Source organism: Accipiter gentilis, chromosome Z, assembly GCF_929443795.1.
Source record: "Accipiter gentilis chromosome Z, bAccGen1.1, whole genome shotgun sequence".
NCBI lineage: Eukaryota > Metazoa > Chordata > Aves > Accipitriformes > Accipitridae > Astur > Astur gentilis.
In genome coordinates, this window is record NC_064919.1 from 38136587 (window position 1) to 38164204 (window position 27618).

At 37.3% G+C, this 27618-nt stretch overlaps 1 protein-coding gene across 2 annotated transcripts in view; it reads left to right on the forward strand.

Moving 5' to 3' along the window:
- The window catches only part of ADAMTS19 (ADAM metallopeptidase with thrombospondin type 1 motif 19), a 149100-nt gene that overhangs the window by 16039 nt on the left and 105443 nt on the right, over positions 1-27618 (forward strand). For both annotated transcript variants that reach the window (XM_049796456.1, XM_049796455.1), the window contains exons 3-6: positions 16509-16674; positions 23587-23759; positions 24698-24781; positions 25797-25954. In XM_049796456.1, coding sequence (XP_049652413.1) covers positions 16509-16674; positions 23587-23759; positions 24698-24781; positions 25797-25954 — 581 coding nt within the window. The remainder of the gene's footprint in view (positions 1-16508; positions 16675-23586; positions 23760-24697; positions 24782-25796; positions 25955-27618) is intronic.

Sequence of the window (27618 nt, forward strand, 5' to 3'; positions counted from 1 at the left end):
TCTGTACCTCATAAACTTCCAGAGGGCTGCATAAGGAAAAGAAACAAGAACATGCCTGTGGTAAGTCTGCATTTCTTAGTTTGTAGTTTCTAAGTATAAATGTTCAGGTGTTAATAATTTTGAATTTATGATTTTAAAGATGTATCTATGGAATACTTTTCTTGAGTGAACATGAAACTGTGTATGTGAAAGAAAATAGAATTTCATGTACTGCAAGTCCAGATCATCTTTAAATTGTATAGTCTCTCTCTCCTGTAACCTTTTTTCCCCCTTTGTTTAAAGGATATAGAGCCTAAACACTTGACAAATAGAGGCATAGCTGTGGAGAATGTGTATTCAGAATCTGGGTAGCTGCAATTTAGTAAAAATATGTTTATTTACACAGTAATTTTAGCTGTATAACATGGTAACAGGAAAAAAAGACACATTTAGCGTATTTATGCTTCTGTCAAACATTTTTCATGCCTGTATGTTTGCATGCAACTGCAATTGTTTGTTTTGTAGATGTTGCAGTTGAAAGCTAAATTGTGGTTTATGTCAAAATTTTAAAATATAACCACTAGTTTTGAATGTTTCAGATTATTAGTATTGAGCATATACATATACACTCCCCAAACTGAATGCTATTTAAGATACTTGAGCATAAATATCTTGGCCGTATTTATATTGCAAGTCAGTGACAGAACAAGATTAGAATTCAAAACTGAAAACAAAGACAGAGAAAAAGTAAATAATAGAACTGGACTAGAATTTAGAGATCAGGACAGTATCAACTTAGTACAACATTGCAGCCAAGTACATGTCCTCTCTGTGAGAGGTGATGATGTTGATGTAGACAGTGGCATAGATCAGTTGTTATTACCAGAAAAAAAAAAACAAATTCCAGCAGCACAGAGTTGTAGGGATTGTTCAGCCTAAACTGAGGAAGTACTGAACAAGCTGTTAGATCTTTTAGAAACTGTATACACAGAAATATTCTATTACTCTTGCAGAATTGCAGCACTGTTTTGGTTTTTTTTAATACCTTGGATAAAGATATTTGAGTAAATTTTCTTTTCCTTCTGAAATTATGTTACACTTTAGTAGGATTACATAAATTTTTCATTATGCTTTTTCGCTTTATTTGCATGTGTCCCTTTGTTGTGTTTCATGCTCCACCTATTGCCCACAAGGACCACCAGATCCATTTTAGCAGATCTGCTCGCCATCTATCGATCCGTCTGTCCATCCATCCATCCATCCATCCACCCACCCAATGGGAAGTCTGTGCCAGTGCAGAGGGTGAATCTGTCCCAGGGGCTGGACTTGGCATTCATCATTCCTGACTTTCACGAGGTTCCTGCTGATAACTATTCATAAATATATATTTATACATATATTTTATGCGTATAGGTTGGGTGGCACTAAAATGAGGCCATGTGAATGATAGGTATCTACATGAAACTCACAATTCTATTGTTTTGTCACTTCAGTAAAGATGTTGGGGCTCTTGTTGACTATCCCTGTTCTTTATGGGTTTTTTTCTGGCTCATAGATGACATTCTTTGTCTGGTCATACCTCTTCAACCCCCCAAATTTTAAGTTTTCTGAGGGTTACTAGTATCTATAGTGCAAATCATTAGGTAACAATTATCTTCATGTGACCCACTGGGAGTAGGTTATCTGCAGTTAGACACAGTTGATTTGGTTGCCATCTATTTTTTAGAAAAATAGACTATACAACAGGAATGGTACATTTAGCTTTAGGAGTTTGTAATTCGTATTTGTTACATTTCTGTTTAAAGCATTTAAAAATAGCACTTAGCATTACCTTATGGTAGTAGTTTTCAGTGAATTGCTATTAAAGATACTTCAGTTACCTCAAACTGGAACATATTAGACTTGTCTCTAGGGAGAGAAAGAACAGCATACACACATCTAGTTCATGGGACAGTCTGTGTAGGCTAGTGGTTGTTTATAAAAGTTTCTGTAGTTGTTCCAGAAAGAGTCATCTTAAGAACTATAGAGTTTCACTCAACACCAGTGTCTGATTTACCTCCTTTTAACATTTAATATTTTCAAATTTGAGTTATGGTGCACTAGTGATTTTGAAATTTTTTTTATATATGCTTAAATTATGCTGTGCCTTCTCAGTGCAAGACTTAAAAGAGTTTGGGATGAGTTCTGTGTTTTAAAGCATTGAGCCTCTTCCAGTGTTTTGACACAACTAATTTGACTAAAACAAACTACAATTAAATTATACTTCTGGGTAACTGCTGCCAAAAAAAGAGTGTACAGTAGGGTCCATTTACAATGTGCTGTTGAAGCAATAAATTTGTGAAAAGAATAACATATGTTTCATTTCAGTAAACTTCTTAAAGTTTATTTTTTTAAAAAGGAGAATCTATGAAAGCTTATACATGGTGTTGTAATAAACCTGCTGGCACATTACTTAGGAGGAACAATTTTCACCACTGTATCTATCTAGTAACATATTGTATGCCTTACTATATGGGAGAAGTAAGTAGCGTCAAAGATTAACAGACAAAACTAGTTAGATCTAGGAAATGGAGAAAAACAAAAAAGGTATTTTTGTAAAAACAGAATGTCAGATGTAATGATGACCTTAAAATACCAAATTGGAAATAACAAATGGTAGGAATTCTGTTGTCCCTAATAATCCTGTTATGTGCTTGACTGTTCTGTGCTTTCCCACTTCTTAAAGACTTCACTCTCCACGTGAAGCTGGCTGCCTTTCAACAGAAGATGTACCTTTGGTGTAACTCGGTATAGTTGATCTGAAATCCCTCTCTTACAGATTTAGCTGGCAGAATGAGAGACAGGGTTCCAGTAAGTTTTGCCTGGTTTTCAGTGTGACTTTTGTACATATTAATGTGGAGAGAAGGCAGTGTTTTAGATGATAAAGAGCATATACTTTTTGATGATTCAGTATTTTCAAAGGAAAAAACTCTCTTTTGGTGGAAAGCTCCTGGCCAGTTCTAGTCATGAAGAACCTATCTTGGATGCTTTCTATGAAGAGGAGGTAAGATTGGAAGCAACACCTGGGGAGCTGACTTTGCTTTAGTGGTAAATTCAGAGCTGGGAGGCACAGGAGAATTAAACAGACCAAAGGCTGGTCTAAGTGGCTTCTATTATGACTTACTACTTTTATACTACATTTATAGATTTGCTTTATAGACTGATGACTTAGCTGGCAGTGAGAGGAGGAAAAGAATGTGTATTTTCTGATCATGAGATCTTTATGAGCCATCAGGCATGATGTGGGTGTGCAAGATGCGTGTAACTGGTGAAGGACTTTTAGTGGGGATACAGAAACTTTATTGTCATTTTACAAAGTTGTAGTGAAATGAGAGTTGAAATATGGCTGCAGTTCTGTTTGATGTTCAGAGAGAGGAATTCAGTTGTGGCTACAAGGATAATTATAGTAGTAAAGCCTATTTCATCAAGCAACAGTCAAAGGCTGGTGTGTTTAGCATCACGCAGCAGAAACAGTGATACAATATGATTACCTTTTATAAAAGCACTGGAGTGAATATCAAGGAGCCTGTAAAGTTGGCCACAGAGGAAAACAATGTACACCCAGGATCCAATGGATCTAAAATAATGGCTATGAATAAATTAAGGTTAGAAAGTTGGAAAGATTTCCCACTATTAGAAGAGAAAAATCAAACAAATTTCAAATAGGAAGAGTAAAATAATAGAGCAACAGTTCTATTGAAACTATTTTTAACAGTATCAGCAAATAAATATGTTAAAAAGAAATCTAGGCTGATGAAAGGTCAAGGGTAAGTGTAAGAAAGCATCTTTTACGAAGTCTTGAATGCACAGGGGGTTGGACTTGATCTGTGGATCTAACACATCTAAAATACAAAGGCAATTTGCATTATCTGTTCTAAACTGTTTCTTATCCTTAAGTTTGGGGGTTTTTTGATCCTTTCAGCCACAGCTTAATCAATGAGAACTTGGCCAAGAGGTTCTTGGGCAGGGGAAAGGAAAGGGGGTTTGAATACACAATTTCAGCATTTGACAATTGGTTTATCTGCTGAATTGTTCTGGAGATCAAAGGGCAAGTGTGCAGTAGTTGAAAATGCACTGAGTTTTCTGGAAACACTAGCACAAGGTGAACAAGTGGACTCCATGGGTGATGTGACAGTATTCTTGCAAGAGTCTATAGCCAGTTGATATTTTTAGTAAGAACAAAGAGTAGTTGGCATGTGAAGAGCTGGTCACTTAAACCTGAGGACCAGCCTGTTACATTGCAAGAAGGCTGTGACACTCAGAAGGGCTTGTGCCAGGTTCATGAGTTTCACTGCTGATGGCAGTGACTGAACATCTGATTTTAAAACACCACCACAAGTTTAGGAAGCACATTTTGTCTTTTTGTCTAAAAAAGGCACTTAGAAGAAATGAGAGAGATCAGAATTGATAATTTTTATGTGTTTTATCTGCAATTTCATTTTGTGTGTAGTGAATGCCTGTTTACCAGTGAATAGCATAATGAGTGCTGCTGAGTAATAACGTAATTATTTTCCTGCATCTATATGAATTTTTCAGAGAGTGAGGAATGTGTATTTCTGTGTGTATATAGTTATTGTAAAACACTGTAAAATGGCAGGAGAAGCAAGGGTAATAATAACTTCAGCACTTTAATGTTATTCTTAAAAAATTACAGATTTTTAAACTGTATCTCCTTAAGATGGTGATCATGAAGGATGGATATGCTGTGCTGGAAACTAGGGAATTTGTACTTGCTTTGACATTTGTGTTACTCTAGCAAAAAAGGGGTTTGTACCCTTTGTGTTCATCCTTGTGAATTGTGTACCAATTCATAACACACCCATTTAGGTAATACCTTGATTAAAAAGAATCTTAACTATACATCATGTAGGCTAAAGCCCATTTGATATAAAATCCATGAAATAGAAATATGATACCATCATTACACATTTATTATCACAATCTAGTATTGTATCATGGGGAATATTTCAGCTTTTCTTCTTTGGCATGGATTGTTGTGGATTTAGAAAACTCCATGAGACAGAGGAAAGCAAAAGAGATAACTTTTATGGTAAAGCCAGATAGAATCATAGAATCATTTAGGTTGGAAAAGACCTTCAAGATCATCGAGTCCAACCATCAACCATGCCCACTAAACCATGTCCTGAAGTACCCTGTCTACTCGCTTTTTGAATACCTCCAGGGATGGTGACTCAACCACTTCCCTGGGCAGCCTATTCCAATGTCTGACAACCCTCTCAGTAAAAAAATTTTTCCTAATATCTAACCTAAATCTCCCTTGCCTCAGCTTGACACCATTTCCTCTTGTCATATCTCCAGCCACCTGACAGAAGAGACTAGCACCCACCTCACTACAACCTCCTTTCGGCTAGTTGTAGAGAGTGATAACATCTCCCCTCAGCCTCCTCTTCTCTAGACTAAACAACCCCAGTTCCCTCAGCAGCTCCTCATAAGACTTGTGCTCCAGGCCCCTCACCAACTTGGTTGCCCTCCTCTGAACACGTTCCAGCAACTCAATGTCTTTCCTGTAGTGGGGGGCCCAAAACTGAACACAGTACTCGAGGTGCGGCCTCACCAGTGCCGAGTACAGGGGAACAATCACCTCCCTGCTCCTGCTGGCCACGCTACTTCTGATACAGGCCATGATGCCGTTGGTCTTCTTGGCCACCTGGGCACACTGCTGGCTCATATTCAGCCGGCTGTCAACCAGCACCCCCACATCTTTCTCTGCCGGGCAGCTTTCCAGCCACTCTTCCCCAAGCCCATAGCGCTGCATGGGGTTGCCATGACCGAATTGCAGGGCCCGGCACTTGACCTTGTTGAACTTCATACAGTTGGCCTCAGCCCATCAATCCAGCCTGTCCAGATCTCTTTGTAGAGCCTCCCTACCCTCAAGCAGATCGCCCCTGCCTCCCAACTTGGTGTCGTCTGCAAACTTGCTGAGGGTGCACTCAGTCCCCTCCAAATCTTTGATAAAGATATTAAACAGAATGGGGCCCAACACCAAGCCCTGGGGAACACCACTTGTGACCCGCCGCCAACTGGATTTCACCCCATTCACCACAACCCTCTGGGCTACCACAGGACCTATGATAAAAGTGACAATGCTGAAACAAAAAACAGATGTGAAACCTGGATAAGGAGCTTATAACATTGTAGTGATAGAGATAGTTTGTTGACATTGACCCTTGTTGATATATGTGCCTCCACAGCTTTTCCTTTCCTTTCTTTAAAGCTGGAATAAATTCAAATACTTTAATGCTTATTGTTGTTAATGAGAAGTTTACCTGTAAGCATTGAAAAGCTGTTTTGAAATGCAAGAAAATCACAGTTTGAACTCTCTATGCTTATGTTAATTTTATGATATCTGTTTTTGTTGGTTTTATCACAACAAAATGCATTCTCTGCCTTTAAAGTCATTGTATTGCAGCTGTGCAGACAGGTAACAGCTTGAGGGTTAATTATCTCAGATGTGACATGAGAATTTCCCAATGTGCTCTACAAAAAATCTGACTTTTGAGTCTTTATCTTGGAGGTGTGAGTACTGATCATTACAAGCTGTGGACTGCATAGCCTAATGATACAAATCATACTGAAGCATTTTTGTCTAACTTCCAATAAAATCTAAATCCATCACAAAGAATACATTAAACAGATTTGAGACATTTCTGCAGATGCCTTTCGCATAAATTAAAAATACATCCCAAATGTGAAAAGCTAGCCATGTAATTTAGGGTATTTATACTGTGTAAATGGCCAATGTGTAAATAAGCCTATGTGGAATTTTTTGTGTCTTTTATATCTTAGAAGTGCAATCCGCAGTTTAGAGATATACATTCTAATCTTAGTGGTTTACCTTCTAATCTCAGATTTTTATCTAGGGAAAAGAAATGTGAGCTTCTCATTCAACATATTGGCACTGTTTGGGACCATTTGGGAGAGTAGGTTTTTGCAGAGCTGTGGGATTCTTGCAGAGAATATAGCCTGTCACCAGTTTCCCAGCTGAAACTCAAATACCTTTTCTTAGCTTAGGTGCATTTCGGCAAAATGCCATTGGAAGAACCCAAGTCTTTCAACAAGATAGGTTGCATGTCACAGAGAACTGAGTAACTAAAATTCAGAATCTGAAACTATCATGGGAAGCTTGTAGGCAGTGAGTTTGGGGCATGGCTATGAAACAATATGTTGCTGGTGAGATACTCTTATCACCAAGTAAATTTGCTGCTTCTCCACCGCTCTTCAGTAAGTAGGAAACTGAAAGGTATAGAACCCTGTACAGGCTAGGTAAAAGGTTTTCTTTTCTAGGTCTGGCAGGAAGAGCTTTCTCCACAATGAGATGCATTTTGGTTTTGCTTGAAAAACTATTCTAAGTTTTTTGAAAAAAGTTAATGTAGCATTCATGTTGCAGAGCTAAAAAAATAGAATGTCAGTTTGAGCAAAAGTTAATGTTGCTGTTGGAAATTTATTTTGGCAGTGCTGCAGTATTTGCTGTCCTGGATTGTTTGGGTTTTTTTTAAAGTTATGACTTAACTGCACATATAATAAAATATACATGGTTTCTAATAGAGCTGATTTAACTTTGAGTTGGAACTTTTAATTTATAAGCATAATTCAGAAAGAATAGGGAAAAGTTGAAATAGGATTAATAGATTTCCAAAGCATTTTTATGAAAAAAGAGAAAGGGTTGAGGAATTAATTCTACCTGTATCTTGTTGCAATTCACCATATCACATGTGATATGTCTTAAAATGGTATTATTGAATGTTCCGTGGGAATCTTCAGCGTGTACAGCTATACTGAATTGATTTTAAAATCACATGATAGTTTATGTGTTTCCAGTTGGGTTTCATAAATACGAAATGTTTTATGTATGTGACCATCAATAAATATTCTTAAGGTATTAAAAAAAAAAACAGTTACAGAAGGGGCTACTAAATTGCTAATGTGTTACCATTTTAAAGAACGTCTGATAAAATTACAGGTGATGTAATTTACGTCCTCCCGACTAAAAAGTACTTTGAATATCTGTTGTCTTATAATGGCAGTTGACGCATTAGGAAATTCTGCCTTTCTCAGAGGCAAGATGCCAACAAGTAGCTGAATGGCAGTGCCTTATGTAAAGAAATGATTTCTTGTTCATATCACCTGCAAGAAATAAGGGCAGTCTAGCTGGCCATAAGGGGAGATGCACACTTTGGCAGTAGAGGCAGGCAATGAGTATTGCTGGTAAGAGCGTAGGAGGTTTTAGAGGTGGAGGTTTTATTTTGAGTAGGTCTGGTTGTGGTGCACATTGATAAGAAAGGCATTTGTGAAGCGGGATGAAAGAACTGAAATGTGCAGAGAGACTTCAGACTGCAAGATAAAAGCTAAGGTTCAGTTTAATGGGGGAAATGTAGCCTTTCTTAAGGTCCTAGTGAATGTGTGCAAACTTGAATAGAAATCAATAGGTATTTCACAACACTACCAGTTTCACAGTTGTGACCATATTATCATGTTGCCTCAATTGCCTCGTTTCCAAGCTATGTTAGATTTGACACAGGTCTCAAGTGATATTTAGGAGGCTGTCAACCTTTTACAGATTGTGAGATTACTAGTAATGTTTGACAACACTGAATAATTTCCAAAGCTATGAATCTGCTGGCTTCTTTGAGTTCTGGGCTGCTGAAGGACAGCACTGGACTTAACCAACAATGTCTGTAAGCACTTGCAGTGCAATGATCACAAGAACAGTGCTTGTGTGTTACTCATTATAAAGGGGAAAAAAAAGGATGCCTTTTAAAATACATGTCAAAGAAAGAGAAGTCTGTAAGTCATGGAAAGTTAAATAACCCCCTGTCCACCCTTCAGTATGTTAGGATCTTCATAGTTCCTTTTCCATATTTTTCTTAACATAATTCTTATTAATGGTCTTGATATATTTTTGAGATCTCATTCACTGTGGTTCTGTTTATTTCCACTGCAGTTAAAGTTTATGCATACTGTAAAGCTACTGGTACCGGTTCCCTACTAGAGTTTGCTGTAGGCTGTCAGCATACAAACTACGTTTGCTCTGTTCTTATGTTCTTTCTTGTCATCTGTTATACAATTTTAGAGAAAGGATACTGTACAGAATGGACCTTTGTTCTGACCCAGTCCAGTCGTTCATATGTACTTAACATAGATGTGATTGTGTTCTTAATCCTGTCAGTTGGCAATTTTATCAGTGGTGCAGGTGATCAGCCAGCCTGGCAAAATGGGGCGAGGACAACTTTGCAAGATGGAAAATTTACTTAAGAAACGGGATGTCGAGATTTAAGAATGGGAAATTCTGAAAAAATGATGCCATTTATGTATTTTTGTTGAAAGATTTCCCTGTAAAAGTCTCTTGAGAAAAGAAAAAATTTCAGATGTGGTCTCCAAACGGTAAAGGCACAAATGATAAAATCTATTTTAGGTACTTACATACAGTACAGCTAACATCTGAAATAACTGGTAACATCTTGCCATAGATCTCAAACTTGTGTTACAAAATAATTCATTGCATGCACAGCCCTATTAAAATATTTTTATCATGGAGGTAGTCAATGGTTGTTTGTGGTGGCTTCTTAAGTAGACTGTACTTTAGTTAGATATCATCCTGCACTGTGAAGACGGTTTAAAAATCATAGCAAATATTGGAATATTGGCAATTTAAGCAGCACTTGTACCAAATACAGCAGTAATTTCTAATAATGTGTTTATAGAGGGAGACTTAGGTCTAAAAAAACGGAAATATTTTCCTATCTGGCTAGGAAGGATGAAATTTGGAATCTGGAGGAAATGCTAAACATCTTAGGGTTTGGCTGGCAGTGAATCAATGGGCAAATGGAATTTTGAGGGGTAACAACAACAGACCCTCTGGGCAGACCTGCTGTCTATAGTTTCTTTATCCATTGGTCTCCTTTACTTCAATTTCTTTTCAACAAATCAGATTCCTTTGGATTTGTGTCCTTTCTCTGATCAGCTTACACTTCACTCTCCACTGTAAGTTTGAGAGGTTCTTGCTCAGTTGAGTAAGGTTATGTGAATAATGGCACCTGTTGAAATGTGTCAGAATGTGCAAACCCATCTCACTTTTGCATGCTTCACTATTCTACTTCATGTCTAATAAAAATGAAGAAATCCTTTTGCATGTGCAACATCAGCTTGTTTTGATAAAAGTAATCATAATCTTAAACATCATGAGAGCAGCATCCTATAGAGAATGATTTTCCTAAAGATTCAGGGTAGCATGTAACTTAAACCAGCCTGGAGGCAGAGGAGTTTGGAAGAGTTTAAAAGCCATGGAAAAATTGTTTCTACACGTCTTAAATCTGGGGACCAGTACCTGAATGCATGCTTTTAGTCATGTACTCTCTGCATAACAGTCTGAATGTTTGTTGTCTATCAGGGCTATAAGGTATGGCATTGTGCATATATGTGTACTTCTTGGGGTCCAGTCCTACCATTAAAAAGAAAATCCCAGAAAGGACTGGATTGAATGCTATGTTGGCAGCTGAAGGCCGGTCAACAGAGGTAATACTGACTCTCTTCCCACTGTCAATTTTCCTGACTCTGTGCAGCAGCGTGGAGTGAGCAGGTAGATAGAGAAAACCTCTAGGAGAAGTACAATGTGTATGCTGTGCAAAGCCCAGAAAAGCAGTTAATTGAAGACAGAAGTTGCTGGCACTTATGAATTGTTTCTTCAGCCTTAAGCAAAGGTACTTAAAGATGGAAAGCTGTAGTGTATCTGAATAACAAGAACATGTGAAGTTCTTACCCTGTTATTTACACAGTTGGAAAACTTTGAGCTTGCTTTATTTTATGCATCAGTAAGAGCGGGAGACTTTTATTTTTGTTGTGTTTCAGCTGAAGTCAGGTCCTGATAGCATTGTTAGAATCATGATAATAAATTTGATCTGGACTTTTAAAATCATGGAGGAAAACCTTCTTCAGAGTGGGATACTGATATGCAATTAATGATTTTGCCTCTTTAGTCAAGAATAAATCTTCAGCTGTGGGACCCCTTACAAATAGTACGATGTCTAAGGTTACCAGAATGTGTTTCAAAACTATTAAGTATTGAACTAGTAAACAAGAATTGTCTTTTGCACTGTACATTGAAGAAAAACTTTCATTTTTGTACTGCAGATGACTTTAATATTTTGGTGCTGATGGTTGTAATATGCTTATTTAACTACATGTACGTTTTCTACATCTGATAGGGTTGCGTTTTTCCTATGAGGGTATTGCTACTCGCCTTGGGCACTCTGGTGGGAGCACGTAGAAGTACAGTTTTGTACAGCCTGTCCTTGCACACTGTGCATCTGCTTCACAAGACAGTGGAGAGTAGACTGCAGGGAAAGTTGTTACTGGGGTCATGACATGGCAACTCTATGTCCATGTATTACTGAAATCTAGTTTAAGATGCCTGTTGAATGGATGAAGAGACAAAAGAGTAGTGAGAAAACAGGAAAGGTGTAAAACAGTGGGAGTTTACTTCAAGTGAGAATCAGGAAATTCTAAATCTACCACTCGTTTAAGGGAACGCACCATTATTAGGTACGCCTGTGTCCATGCAAGCACGCAGCTGGTAGTAATAACCCGCAAGAGGGGGACAGGTATGTAACTGTACAGATGGCCTCTTTGGGATGACACCAGGGACTGCGCTGTGCCGGGCACAGCCAGTTCCAGCGGGCTCCAATGGACCTGCCGCAGGGCCCAGCTGAGCCCTCCAGCCAAGATGGCAACGCACCTGGGAAAAAGAGAGGGTAAACCTCTGCCCAGCAGTGTGAGGAGTGGGGGGAAAAAAGTGAGAGAAACATCCTTGCCAACACACAGGGTAGAGGAGGAGGAGGAGGTAGTGGTCCAGGGGCTGGAGCAGATACCCCATCGAGGACTCCGGGCCAGAGCAGGTGGCCATGGCCTGAAGGACACTGCAGGCTGTGGAGAGCCTACACTGGAGCAGGCTTATCCTGAAGGACTGCAGCCTGTGGAGCGGGAGGAAGGGTAAAGTGTGAGGGTGAGGGAGCAGCAGAGAGAAACTGTTATGTGCTGACTGTACTCGCCATTCCCCACCCACCCTGTGCCACTTGGGGTGCAGGGGGAAGGTGTTGTTTTCATTTGTCTTTGTTTCTCACTATCCAAATTTGTTTTAATTGGCAATAAATTAAATTAGTTCTCTGCAAGTCAAGTTTAATTTGCCCACGATAGCAGTAGCTAAGTGATCTCCCTGTCCTTATCTTGTCCCATGAGCTTTTTTTTTTTAATCTTATTTTCTCCCCCTGTCCTGCAGGGGAGGGGGAGTAGGATAGCAATGGGGTAGGCATCTGGCAGCTGCTCAACCCACCGCAGTGATGAATTATTTAGTGAATGAAATATTTCGCTTTGACATGTAAAGCTTCAGGATTAAAAACTGCTACTACGTCGGCAACTAATGATAAGTTGTAGACCACTGAGACACATTCTTTATAGCTGGCAATCTACTTTTTGTTTAAAAACAGTAAAAAGGCCTTAATGTTCTGACATTTCTTTGAAGTCTGTGTTATGTCGTCTGCACTTATTATTGCATTTCAGTGAATCCCTGTGATGAACACAACACAATGTATTGGCAAAATGTTATTTCATAACTGTCTTGTGGTATGTAAATTCTCCTTTTTGACACAGTACTATCTGTGCCACATCTCTTCTCTAGGATATTAAAATGGGAATGACTTAGTCTCTGACTGTAGTACATGCTTGTCGATATTCTTCTCTCATCCCTTTTTTTTTTGTGATAATAATAGCAAGGGAAATATATTTTCTTCTTTTCTTACTTTTCAGTTCCTGTTCTTAGGAAAGCATATTCATTTTTCTTACAATCCTTTGCTTCCTTATATGTGTAAATTCTGCAAGAAACAATATTACGTTCAGAATCTGCATTGTTTCAGCTTTGAATGATAAACTGCCACTCTGAATTGGTATGTAAGGAAGAGTATGTAAGAGTTTAAAGAAGTCTTTGCTAGTCTTAACATTTCCTGGCTTATACCCAGTATCTGATCACTATATGCATAGGTGGTCTTTGCAAATTTACTTGACTTTTATGTTTGTATGACTTCTCATGGTAATATAACTTTATTAGAAACAGTAGACTTCAGGTTTTCACAGTATACATGACAGAATGTCAAAACCTTATATATGCTCCAAATAGGAAAAAAAGAATTTGCTGTCCTTTTAGGAAAGAAATGCTGGGCAGAAAAGATCAGCATGAGTGTTCCAACATAGATATTAGAAATACGATGGCATAGCAGTTTCTGTTATAATGTCTTTTATCAGATGCAATTGCCCAGAATATGCAGGTATTTTTCATTCTCTGTCTCTCATATATGATATTTCCAATTAGAAGTAAGAAAACCCCTCAGCTTTCATATTTCAGAAGAAACCTACTTTTTGTGATTATTGGCATATTTCAGATGTTAACAATTTTTATTTTAGGTAAGAGAAAAAGTTAGGTTTTATTTTGGGCTATCGTTTCCACATGGCGCTTTTTTGTTTATTTGTTTCTTTTAAGAAAGTGAGAAGTGTTGATATGATATGAATGTATGCTTTGGAAAGTTTTCTTATGAGGGCAAGTGTCCACTTTAAAATACATGTGGTGGATGTGAGTCTATTTCAGGGTGTCCATTCTCTAGTCCCATGTAATGCTTTACATGACCATTTGATGAAGTCTGCCCTGTCCTTAAGGTCTTACTCTACTTCATGAAGTAAATAAAATGCAGAGCAAGTACCCAGTTCATCCTTATTTAGGAGGTGTGAGGAATTTTGGGCCAAATGAGATTGTCCTGGGCTTGAATTCTACTGAGATGTATGTATGCTTCATTTAAGTTTTGTTTTATTTCAGGTAAGAAACTTGAAAATGCAGGGGTACATGAATGCAGGAGGAAGAATGGCATGTTATGTTACCTTTGCATGAGATAAGTCCACCGTCCTGGTAGCCTTTTCAACTGCACCTCTGAGCAGTAATAGCTTTTCAGGTGACACTGGTAGGCGATGGGTCAGTTCCTCAGAACTCATAGTTCTATCCCAGATGCATATTATTTTTTTACCTTTTTAAAATCTTTGTTTTGCTGTACGTTTTCATGACATAGAGATTTTGCCATTTGAACTGTCTGAAGCCTGCATTGGCTCTGGCATCCAGTAACTGAAAACACCTTGAAACTGTGGTGCTTTATTGCATGGCTTTGATTTTCTCTGCTTTCTGTGTTTATTTTTATGGTAGAAGATCTTAACTCCGTGTATAATGATTATGAAAAAATAAGGGAATGGTTGGCAAGGATACAGCTTCACCTTCCCTTTTCTACCTGTGAAATTGTCCAAGAGATGGAGAAATAGTCACATTTTTTTCAAAAGCAATCAAAATGTTAATGGAGATTATTTGGCTATCCAGATTTGTCTGAGAACTACCCATTTGACTATATGTAACTGAAGTTAATTTTATTCAATACACTTTACATCAATGTTCAGTTCTTTAACTTCTGACTCAGGAAACTGGCAATAATTTTTGGAGTTCTCTACCAATGGATTAACCTTGAGTTTATGTAAGGAGCTGAAGGAAGGCATAAAATGTTAGTGGTCCTAGCACAGCTTCTCAGTATATCTAGTTGGCAATCTGAAGAATGGCATCTTAAAGCCCTGGTTTCATTTCACAGCAAAGAGAATGAAGACAGAAGAAATATGGCAAATGTGCTATGACTGAGTCTTTGTCAAGGTGGACTAAGGCCTTTTTTTTTGTAGGTGGGCAGGTGAAACCTGCAGCACCATCTGATGGGCTGATACTCCTGTTCTATATTCAGAGTTTATCAGTCTTTCATAGGATAAATAATGATTTAAAAAAAGATAAATCTATGCCTGAGTGAAATTCAGCATTAGATATAAAAAATAGAATGAAAAATAGTTTATGAATTTTACTAGTGTTTGAGAACTATGCTTTTAAATAAAATTTAATTTAAAATCATTTATAGTTTATATTAGAAAAGTAATTGTTATGTAAAGGTAACATTATTCAAGATACATAGAAGTGGTATCTGGTAGGTGTATATGGAAAATACATAACTAGCTAATATTCTAAATGTGTAACATTTAAAGCTCATGATGAAGATAAACTGACCTAGAAAGAAAGTTCAAAAAGGAAACAGAACAGCCAAACAAACCCAGCTACTCTTGTGTTTCTGTACAATGTTAATGATGACCTTTCAACATCTGTTCAGCGTTCTGCAGCTAGTGTAGCTGATTGAAAAATTAAATACATGTATTCACATTTATTTAATGTGATTGTGCAGACAGTTTGTGTTGGTTTTTTTTTCTTTTTAAAGTAATGCCCACTTATGTTTGAAGGAAATTGTATTTTGTACCACCTATGAAATTTAATTTTGTTTTCTTGCTTGGATTGGAATTTCTTTTTGATGATTTGTCCATATGTCAGGAAGGATATCCAATGTGATAATGGCATCTACATAATTCCAGAAGAAACAAAATTATTTTCTATTTCTCTCTGTTTATAGTACATGGAAACATACAGAAGAGCTCTTTGCTTCTTTTAGCCAGATGTACCACATTGTTTTCTTTCTGTAGCAAAACTGTTTAATAGGTTTTTAAATTTAGAGAATTGGAAAGTTAACTGTCAGTCTTGCTGATGACATTTTCTAGGAGGAAAAAAATGCACAAAACCTTGCTGTCTCCAGCTTTACTTCTGATAGGAACTTGTGTGTATTGGCAGCTTAACAATTTGAGCTGAGTTAGATTTCTATGGTGTTTATATAAATATGGTTTATAGTATTTTTTTTAACTTTGGCCACAGTCTTTTAATATTAGACATGCATCTGTTGTGTTAGCTTTTTATGTGTGTTTGTGTGTATAAATATGTTGGGATGGAGTGAAGCTAACCAACTAAATGGCTGTCTTACAATGTTTTTCTGGTTTAGCTGCTGGCAGCCAGGGAGAGATTGCTGCCTTTTTTTTTTTTTACTCTTTTTTTTAAATTTGAAAAAGTGTAAAAGGAGTGTCACAAGATGTCTTTCCCAGCTTCATAGTTGCTCAGGATGTATTCTTATGTCCTAAATTATACCTGTTATTTCATTAAATATAGTTATCTAAAAATGTGACAATACACTAATAAAACTAGACTATAGACTTTTCTGTACATGCTGTACATATTTAAATGACCCCATGGGTCTCCCAAAGCTAACTTTTAACATTCCAGATCTTTTACCGTGCATCTGCTACTGGCACGTAGCCACCCACCCACACAGCTTTAGTTGAAATAAATGAAATTTATTCTAGTTCACTTAAGTAGAAAGGCTTGTAAAATACAAAGGCAGTCACCTTGCTGGTAAGGTTATTAAACCAAAGTATTTTCTTAAATGAGGTTTTGTGTTTTTTTTCTTCTGCAGTACTGTGCACAATTTCATACATTCTTAAATTCTTATCTTATGTGTTCCTTTTGTTTTCCTTTGCAGATGGGGTTTATACAGATTAATGAGGACTTCATATTTATTGAGCCACTCAATCGCACTTTGGCTGTGACAGGTCATGCACACAGGGTGTACAGACGAAAAAGGTCCATAGAGGAGAAAATTACTGAAAAGCCAGCTTCTCGGAATCAGTACTGTGGTGTTGTTACAGGTAATATACAAATCTCACCGAAAAGATCTAATGTAGCAGACATATTTTTAAGATACGTAGACAGTAGTTAAAAAACAACCCCCAACAAAAGCATATCTGATTATTCTTTAAGCAGTAACTTATGCTGGGCTTTGAGTTGGCATGCTGAGGCTGCTGTTTCACTTGTCGGAAGAAGGAACTGTCCATTGAGGAATAAACGCTGCTTCTTAACATCCAATTGTATTTGAAAGTAGAAATCTTCGGGTCATTTTTTACTTCAGTTTAATAACTGCAACCTATTTCATGTCCCTCTCTGTTTTTGTAGTTGCTTAATTACTTACTACGTGCAGTGCTTGTACTTAATTTTCTGTTTTAAAACATTAGCACAGTTCATCCCAGTTTTGGTTAGTAGTAAGTCTTGAATTTCCAAATGGGTCTGACACTGAATTGAAATATTTTTATAACAGTGTTCATGTTCTATGATTGACACTTAGAAGAACTGTATGAAACAATCCTAATGCATCTTCTTCAGTGGCGAGTAGAAGAAGTTGTTGAAGTAGAAGGGTTTAAACAAAAATTTGGCATGTAGTAAGACTTAATAGTTTTCAGTGGAGAGGGAAAAATGGCTTTTGTGAAAGATGACATTCTGTTGTTCCTGCTTCATCATCAACTCCTCTTCTTCAAAGGATAGAGGACAGCTCAGTCTTTTGACCTCAGCGTGAGTGGAGGGTGTTTTTAATGCTACTTACTGTGATAATTTTTTTTTTCCCAGGAAATAAACAAGAATGAATACACATTTATAGGCATTTTTTTCATGTCTCCTTACCTAGTATAAGTGAGATACTGACAAAGTGGAAATAAATAGCAGAGTTGCACTGACATGGTTAGGGAGCTGGATTATATGACATTTGGGGTGAGGCAGAAGGAGCTGGGTTATGTCAAACAGGTAAAGAAAGGATATGGCTTCAGTCTTCCAGTGCCTAAGAGGCTGCAGAAAGAAGATGAAGCCAGACTTTCCTTAGAAGTATGCTATGACAGGGTGAAAGACAACAGTTGTAACTTGCATTCAAGGAAATTTCAATTGGCCATAAGGAAAAAAATCTTAGCAAGAATGCTTAGCACTGGAAGAGGTTGCATAGAGAGGCTGTGGGGTCATTTACAAAACATAGCTGGAAATGGTTCTAAGAGAGCTGATCTTGCTTCAACACTTGCCCTGACTGGAGCAGGAGGTTGGTCTAGGTGACCTCTGGAGATGCCTTCCAGCCTAAGCTTTTCTGTGGCCATGTGGTTCTTTCTGAACATTTATGCTACTCTTTCTATTCTGTATGGTTACAGAATAAATGTGACAGGTTTTTTCCCTATTTTGGAAGTATTTTTATAATGAGGCATCCATCCACAGGTTGAAATCAAAGATGAATTAGCAAAGCAAGGCTCTTTTTGTAGTTATTGAGAGGGACAAAGTAAATGACATGTAACTCCCTCCAGCGGGCTTTATATTTCTCTCCTAGGCATTGTATTACATTGCCACAGCTTATCTAAAAGTGAATTTTTCTATATTAGCAGAAGTTGTTCACATAAAGTAAAGCTGGTTATTCTTCCTTACTAGGGATAAGTGAGTTAGAGCATGCCTGCCTGCATGTGTTTGGGGGTGAGAAGAAAGAGATTTTGCTGATATATAGCAAACCATGATGTGTATGAAAATGAGTAAAGAGGAAACTCTTCTGTAACAAAATTATTTTTCTGTCATGTTCATTACCAGTCATCCTTTCACTTTCTTTTATGCTCTAAAATGGGAAAGTCAGCTTATTCCATTCTAATAATCTTATGCCCAAGGCTCTGACTTGGTGCAAATAGTCTGTCAACAGAGATTCAAATATTTGTTTGAAATAATTTCATTATCTCTACTACCAGCCTGAAATTTCAAAATAACTCAAGTTATGCATAACTGACTGGCATCTGCTGGCATAACCTTATTGCCAGGGGATTATAAATATCTGCAATTTCTAACTGATGCTGTTGTACTAGGAAGACTAGTCCCTCTCTTTACTGATAGAGGTTATTTTACTAAGTGGGGCTGCAGTAAGTTACATGCATAAAAGCTCTGTCTACACTAGGAGCAATTTGCTGATGTGACATGCAGTTAGCAAATACCACCAAAACATTCATGGTACAGGCACAGCCTTAAAGGTGGGTTGAAGCAACAAAAATAAGCCTTTACAGCAATATTTGGGATTTTAAAGTCAAATACTAAACTAAGTAGATAAATGAAACAAAGATAAAACAGATGAGTATATGGGGCTTTCTGATACTCTCTGGTTAAGCACAGCTGCCTTAGGTAGAGTTGTAGCTGTGTGACACAGAGAAGCTATTATCTCGGCAATATGGCAACTTCTCAGCAATATGGACCTATCTTACAACAGGATCTCTTGCCTCTGCAGTAGTCATGTGTCACAATAGGTGCTCTGGGACAGGTATTTATGATGCTGGTTTTGAGCCAAATTGATCTCAAAGACTGGCTACCTATCAAGAAAATGTATCGCCAGTGATGTATTATAATTATTAGAAGGAAAGAATGTCTGTGCTGGAGGTGTTGAAGGATCAGTATTGGAAATAATAGCTTTTCAGGCAGAACTAGGAGAGTCAGTCAAAGAAGGTATTGTTTGTTGTCTGTTACTGTTGTGGGCTGGATTGAAAGATGCTACACAGCCAAACTTGTTTGGAGAGAACAAAGAACTTGTTTTTGTGAATGGGGTGTATTTTTCATATTAGTTAGGGGAGGGAGAGAATCATACCAAGAGAAGCAGATGCTTTCTGGATTTGTGAGTGTGCATGTATATCCTTTTGTTGAATGTGTGTGATTTATTTACATAGGTAAGCCAGTTGCATGTACATAGACCTCACACTCCACACCAGCACATGGCTCATGAAACCTTTCAAAGCAACCAGTTCACATGTGTGTTACAGAGAAAATGTGAGAGAAACAATTGCTATTAGAGCAAAAGGCCACATTGGAAAGCTAAGCTCTTTTGCTTCTACCTAATCTGAAACATTTGTTCCAGTGTGAAGTTGTTTGTACAGTGAAACTAACTCATGGTAAAGGCATGGGGCATTTGGGGGAAAAAAATAATAATTATCTTCTAAAATGGTCATTCCTTTTCACACAGACTAGTGAGCAAGAGCTCTTATCCAGGATACAGTAGATCTGAATTTTTAATCCCTTCCGTATTTGGGAGGCTGGAAGTCTCCTCTTTTTCTTTTCAGTGCTGGTGATAAACACTATGCTATTCTGTGTTATGAGCAGATTGTGCTTCTGCTTTTAGAGTGATGCCATTTTGCAGGAAAATGCCTGCTAGTTTCACTGGATCAAAACCAGAACTTTGACTTTATGGGATGTAGACTGGGCAGTCAGCTGGGAGGGCTGTGTTGGCTCTTGCTCCACAGCCTGTTTCCATGTCATAATCATGAAATAAAATGCATAAACAATCTTGGTCATAGATCTAGATCTATGAGATTGCACTAGATGGAGTGTGGTGCTGCCTGAGATACTGGTTTCCATTCCTTGGGTCAGAAACAAGTAATGCCACTCTGCATTAAGACATTTAAATCCCTATCCAACTGATAGTAGAGGTAAAGCTTGTGGCTTCCTAAGCTGCTGAATATTCCCTACCTAGCCAGAATACTGCAATTTCCATATGGCTAGGGTACATATTTTCTCTTCCCTGGGTAAAGAAAGCCTGGGAAGTGATGGTGATTGCTGTGTAGTCTGGGCCTCATGTGGATGTATTCAGGGAATGCCCTTGTGCCTGAGGACTTGTAAGTGTCCAGAGTCCTGTAGTCATAGCCTGTTACTAATGCTGGCTCAGATACTTCATGCAACCTGTGGTTGTAGTAGCTGGATTTTCATCTTTTTTATTTTTTATGGGGGATTTTTATTGTTTTGTTAACACTTCTTGTTATTTTCTCTTAATTGCCTGTTGAATGTCAGGTGTACTTACTACAGTATTTCTAGCCTTCTTATTGGAGTACTAGAGTATCTCTAGCTTTCCTTTCAGTCAACTGAGTTTAAGTAATAAATTGGTATGGAATTTTCATATTTTTATAGTTGCACAAAACATAGAAGTTTTATTGCACAGTACCCTCCTGTAGCATTTATTTTTTATTTTGCCAATGTAATTGAATTTTTAAGATGAATTTATGCATCTTTAATTCCAAGGAGCAGTTTTTTTCAGTTAATCTGATTTTTGTCTTGTTAGCATGTGCATTATTGATGTAGGTGTGGGTTTTCTGCAGAATTTATTCTTGTATACTGTACCTTCAATAATGAGCAATTCTTTGTCATTTTTGCTGACTTATCAGTATGTAAAGAAACAAGAGTTTTTGCCTAAAGCCTATTTTGCCTGTTGTCTGGCAGTAATCATGGCAGTTCTGTGAATACCATTGGTACCAAAATTACTAATTCCATTTATTTAAAGGTCTTAGGGAAGAGCTAAAATTTTCAGATAAATGAGATCTCATGTGATTGGGAATTTTGCCAGCAATTTGGAAAAGGTTGGCTGGCCAAGAACAGATTGTCCTTTGGTTTGTTAACATGGCAGATATCTGAGGCAAATGATGGGCACTGCCCCTTGCAGCCAGCTTGTCTACAGAGCTGTGCAGCCTTCTCATCCACTACAATCTGGAAAGACAGAGCTTTCAACAGTTTATGTGACTGTGGTGACCTTAGTGTTTAGCACAATGCTGTATTTTATTGTGGGCTGCTTACTGTCAATTCTGAATAAAAATGCACCACTAGCTAAAACTTCTAGAGAGGTGTGTTAGCAGACTTCTCTGAACAGCCATGCTAATATTAAATTTAAAGTTTTCAACAACTAGCTGCTGTTTTTTACCAAGAAGTGAACAATGAGTAAACTGTGTTGCTGAAACTGCACTGGAATCAATCACTGCTCCTAGGAGGAAGGCAAATTGACCAGATGGCTCATGAGAGATCTTTTTTAACCCAAATGTGTTTACTATTTAAACTTAGATCTATAGCCTACTCTTGCAGCATTAGATGCTTGTATGGTAAGTCATAGTTGTATAGGTTATAGGGTGTGGGATTTTTGGCACAAATCCCGACACTGAAGTTTCATTAAAAATTATTCTCAAAAGGGTGACGAAAACACACATAATGTTTTATAAACTAGGTTGTAGATCCACAGTTAGCAAACACAAGTAAAGCTAGAGACTAGCTGTACATATAAGGCTAAGCAAGTATCTGAAGGATCAAAATAAGAGAGGTTAAAATTAATTTTAGATAGCTTATTACTTTATAAGGTATTTCTACTTCTAGGCAATCAAACATGGAATATTTATTTCTGGAAAATATATACTTTTTTCTTTTGATAAATTTGTATGCTTATCTGTGTTAGTAAGTCTTATATTGTCACCAGTTGTACAGGAATTAGTAAACCTTTCTAAAATGTAGTGGGATGGACTAAATCACTCACACATATAATCTTTAACAAATGACTACAGAAAAAGATAGACAACCTTTTTTAAGCATGGATACTTTATACTTTTTACATTGAAAAGTATGTATCTACATTATATTTACATTAAATCTATATTACACATATATTTATATTAAGTCACGGATCTATCTTCCACTGGTATCTTATATTTTAAAGTTAATTTGTGAGTTCACTGACTTTTGAGGCACATTTTCAGCACTTTCGTGAAGAGTGACTTATTTTTTGGAGAGTAGTCGTGTGTTATAAAATGAACTGCAGGAACTTTCCTATTAGAGATGAGACTGATTAATTGCAAAACATTTCCTCAAAATTTCTGAATATTTGGTTGTTTCCAGAACATGTGTTTATAATTGTCATCTCAAGCATCACTTTTGTTGTAAACAGAGAGCCCGATATTCCATTGTGGAAGCTGGAAAAAATTTTATTTCAGTGACTTCAATGAGATCAGTCCCAGAAGTTTTATGTCCTCTCAAGGGCATCTAACAGAACTTGGCTATTACAACAGGGAGTTCCATTTTATATTTTGTTTTAAATTAAATTATTTAAAATATCATTGCTAACTGCTGTATGCATATCTGACCACCTTCTGGCTTGAAATGTTTCTATGTAATTAGTTTTACTTTTCCATATGTACTGTAGTAGTAATAGGGATTTTGTCATGTTTTTGGAGGGGAAACTTAAAATTAACAAGAGTAGTAACCTCTAGCTTACCATAAATGCAACATGTTTTCAATTTGAAGCTTTCTGTAGGTTTAGAAGGCTGTTTCCAGGGTTTGGTTTTGTTGTTTTACTTTAGCTGCTTATGATGACAGCAGCCCTGACTTTGAAGACAAGTTAGTAAAACTTCACTTTTTTGTTTCCAACAAACCTATATCCTACATATCAGTCTCTGACATTCATCTGAAATATTCTCTCATCTTTGCAAATCACTGAATTGTTCCATGTATTTTCTTAATATTGAATTTGTGGCAAATCTGTATTTGTTATCTTTTATGCTAAGATACAATTATATCAAGCTGTTTTCTCTGTGATTTATGAAGATGGGCAGATAAATCTGCAATCTCAGTGAAGCTATTTTTATGTCAAACCTAACATGAATTTAGCTTTTTCCCCCAAATCAAACTAGGAGGCACATATCTTTTATATATATGTTTTAGGTGAAAGGATGTAAAGAACCTGACTGACTTTATTTGAGCAGCTGGATAAGATTCCTGTTTTCTCGGTGTGAACTAACATTTATATGTAGTACGGGCCTTCAGTCTGAGCTCTTAGCATTGGCAGTGCTAAATAAGCATGTATTAGAGTTTATAGCTATTACATTCCACATAATCAGAGTTATACCATAATCACTGGTAGCAAATCCTAAAAGTACTGTAGAGGTAGTTTGAAGGATGTGTTTGTCAAGCAATGTTTTATGTTACAGATAAAAGAAAATCCAAGAATCAAAAAGTATCAGAAAGTGGAAGAGGAAAACGATACTCTTACAAGTTACCTCAGGAGTACAATATAGAAACTGTTGTGGTGGCAGATCCAGCTATGGTTTCGTATCATGGAACAGATGCTGCCAGAAGATTTATTCTAACCATCTTAAACATGGTAGGAAATTTAAAATTATTTTTGGCGTTTTGCCAACAATGCAAGCACCGCGGGCTGATTTCATTGCTCCTTTTAATTATTCTGACTGAGCACATTTTAAGGGACAGTCAGTACATGACCATCAGCAGGCTATGAAGACTTACTCCATATGTTTTGCAGCATAAGACCATGGTGCTGCAGACTTGTCTCTACTGTCTGGTCTTGTATCTTCAGGGAAGCCAGAAAGGGAGAGCTGAATAAGATGAATTTTTGGTTAGAAGCCCATGGTATTGTTGGGAAGGCGGAGGCAGTGGATGATTTCTCATGATCTATGGTTTTTATAAAAACATGACATTGTTCTTGAATAGGATTGTGTGATCATTGGTGGCTGAAAAAAACCCAAAGGTTAATGTACTCAGACAATTACTTCCTCCCCCAGCTCTATCTGGAGCTGTAATGCATTTGTTTGGTGCATAAAGCACTGAAAACTAGCATCTGTAATGTACAAGGAAAGATTGTTCTAAAGAAGGAGCAGAAGCTGAACAATAAATAAAAACTTTAACTATTCAGAACTATAGGAAGAGTTATTGCCATGTCCTGGCTCAGACCACTCAGGCCATGATCTTGGATTTAACTGAATAGAAATTTTCATGTGAATAGTGTCATATGCATGTGTAAGTGTTCGGAGAAACAGGCTACAGTTTATAAAGTGGTCATGTCCATTGAGGGGAAAAGGTCTTTTTTGTGCTCCCAGAATGAATACTGCTTAAGCTCTGTTTTCCCTTCAGAAGACCAACACAATACATTAGCTTAATGATCCATTCAAATTATGGAAAATTAAAACAATCACAGTAGAATATGAGAAATTTTTGAGGTTCTTTGAGGTTCTATTATTTTTAGTCTACAGTGTGTTGTGGGCAATACAAGCACGTATTTTTATTTACTGTTTTTTATCTTAGGTTTTTAACCTTTTCCAGCACAAGAGCCTTGGACTACAAGTAAATCTTCGGGTGACTAAGCTTGTTCTCCTTCATGAGACTCCAGTAAGTATATATATTATCTTGGTCTTAGCCTGTAGAGGGTAATGCTGTTTAGCTTGTTGTTCCACAAAGGCTTGCAATATTCACTCACTTTAATGGCTGACAAATTTTCTCAGTTAGCTTTGGTGCATTACTTAGTTATTTACACTGTTGGGCAGCCCCAGTAAAGATTAATCTTCTCCTAATTTATGTGCTGCACATACTGAGATTTTTCTGTGCTTGCAGCTGGAAGTCAATCAAACAAAGTTTTGTTGTGGAAATCAGCTAATTCTTAACAAAATCTGCTTGTTCTCTGCTTTTTGTGCATTCATATAGCTCAATACAAAAATCATCTCCCTTAAACCCAGTGGACAGTAAAAGGAGAACTGATATCTTTATCAGCCAATCCTTAGACAAACAAAGGGTGCCATGATATAGCACTATTCTTTCATTGCACCTTTCAGGCATAATCTCAAATCCTGTTCTTTCTTTCTAAAGAAAGACAAGTCAGCTGATAACCTGATTGAGACTTTCTATTAACCTATGGTTTGTATATCATATTTCAGGACAATGTCAACTTGATTTCTTGTTTTTACTACAAATTATTATGGAAATCCTTTCACACTTCAGTTAGATCGTAAGAAAAAGGGATTCCCATATCCACATTTCTAATTTGATAATATATCTTTCCAGTGAATAATAAAGTATTTCTCTCTTTAGTGTCCTCTCAGACAGTGGAGAAGTCTCATTTCATGTGCAAATTCTGGCTTTTCCATCATTAATCTTTTCTTTACTATGAATAGTGAAAAATCAGCAAATAAATGAGTTCAGGTGAACAGATCCACTGTATACCTCTCAGTGCACTGTTGTCACCTGTATCTTTAACATGAAAAAGATGGTGTCTGCTCCTGAAGTTCAAGTCATTCTGCTGTGAATATATTATGCCATAAAAAGGAGAATATTTTTGCTAACTCAGTCAAAAAATATTCTTCATTCTAGAATCATAATTTTAATAAAATGAGTTGTTTTTTATTTCCAGGCAGATATGTATATTGGACATCACGGGGAAAAAATGCTGGAAAGCTTTTGTAAATGGCAACATGAAGAATTTGGCAAGAAGAATGATATACACTTAGAAATGTCAACAAGCTGGGGAGAAGACATGTCTTCAGTTGATGCAGCCATACTGATCACAAGGTAAAATACTGAAAGATGAGCACTAAAAACCAGGCAGTGGCCTAATATCAGCATAGATCAAAGGAACTAATAGATGACCAACAGTTAGGATTTAGTTTTGCAATGAGGAAGAGTGCAACTTGAGGCTTCTTTATAGAACTCAAAGGTGGTGGTAAAGTGGTAGTAAAGATTGTTCAGAAAGCAGTAATTCCCAGATGGTAAACATCTCAAATGACAAACATTTCATTGTCTTCATTCTTCGGCTATATAGCTAAGGCCATAGGTTGGATGCCTCTCTCCATGTGCCTTCATTTAAAAGAGGCAGCATGCACAGACCTGTCGATACTTTCATTCAAAACACAAAAGCATATTTAGACATTCAGAGCAGGTTTATCATGACATTAGGCACATTATTGAGTTATGCTTCCTTCTAATATATCCAGAACTAGCACATTTCATTGTGTGCTGAAAGTACATCATGTAGACCGTATCTGCTCTGTGGCCACAGGGGTGTGATCCCAGATCTGCAGTTTCTTATAACTCTTCAGGCATTTCACACATTCAGAAGGAAATATGCCTTCAGCTCACCTCTTTTGTCCCAAGCAGATGCTGTCATGGTTTAGGCTGTAAGTGGTGCATGGGAGGGATACATCTTCATGTATCTTCAGACAACATACAGCCATTATCCAAAGAAAAGGACAGAATGATGGTTCAATTGGTCCAGGGTTAGGCTTAGTGCCATTTTTGACGTGGACCTTGGACTCGATGACCTTCAGAGTTCCCTTCCAAAGAAAATTCCTGTGATTGGATATATTGGAATACCATTGTGCTGTCCCATGCTAGTTGGTGGCATGGTATCCTAAAACCATATGTAATCTTTAAACTTACACGTAACCTTATACCATTTATTCAGGGCAATCTCACTAAGAGCTATATGCATTTTTTAAAAACTAGTTTGCATTCTGATTACTCCAATAAATATAATGTATTTCAGTTTTCTGAAGCAGAAAAATGCTTCCCTAAATTTCCCTGGTTTTGAAGAGCCAGTCACATAGTGGAAGGAGGGAAGGAAGAAGTCCAAATTGCTTGCAGTGACAGCTTTGTTGCTACTTTTGCTATTTAATCCCTTCCTTTTTCTTAGAAAAGCCCACATCCATCTCCTCTTACCCTATGCCATCCTCCTCTATTTGTTGTGTTTGTCTGTTCTATGAATGGTTGGGGCTTTGAAGGGGCAAATTAGTTTTTCTTACACATTTATACATTAGCTAAGCTGTAGTCCTTCACACAGGCTCCTCTGAGCTACTGTGGAAGACAAGAAATAACATTCTTTGTAACAAATTGCCATTAGCTCATCAGAAAACAGAATTGGGATGACAGATCGGAAAGAAATTTTTCACATTAAGACCTAAACCTGATTTTAATAGCAGTGAGTGTGTTGGTAGGGGAAGAGTCTAGGTGTAGAAGGAAAGATGTAAGTAGTAGGAAGGACTGAACTTGGGCCAAGTCATAAGGGATGGCTGAGTATCATACATGCCATTGGGTTGGCTAAAGGGGAATAGACCTTCTTAAATCTAGTTGTACGTTGTGACTGTCCAAGGATAATAGAGCAATTGCATACTGCTTGGTTGCTAGAAACAAGGAGTGGTTGGGTGACCTCTTGCCTGTCCCCTGGCTCTCTTATTTGA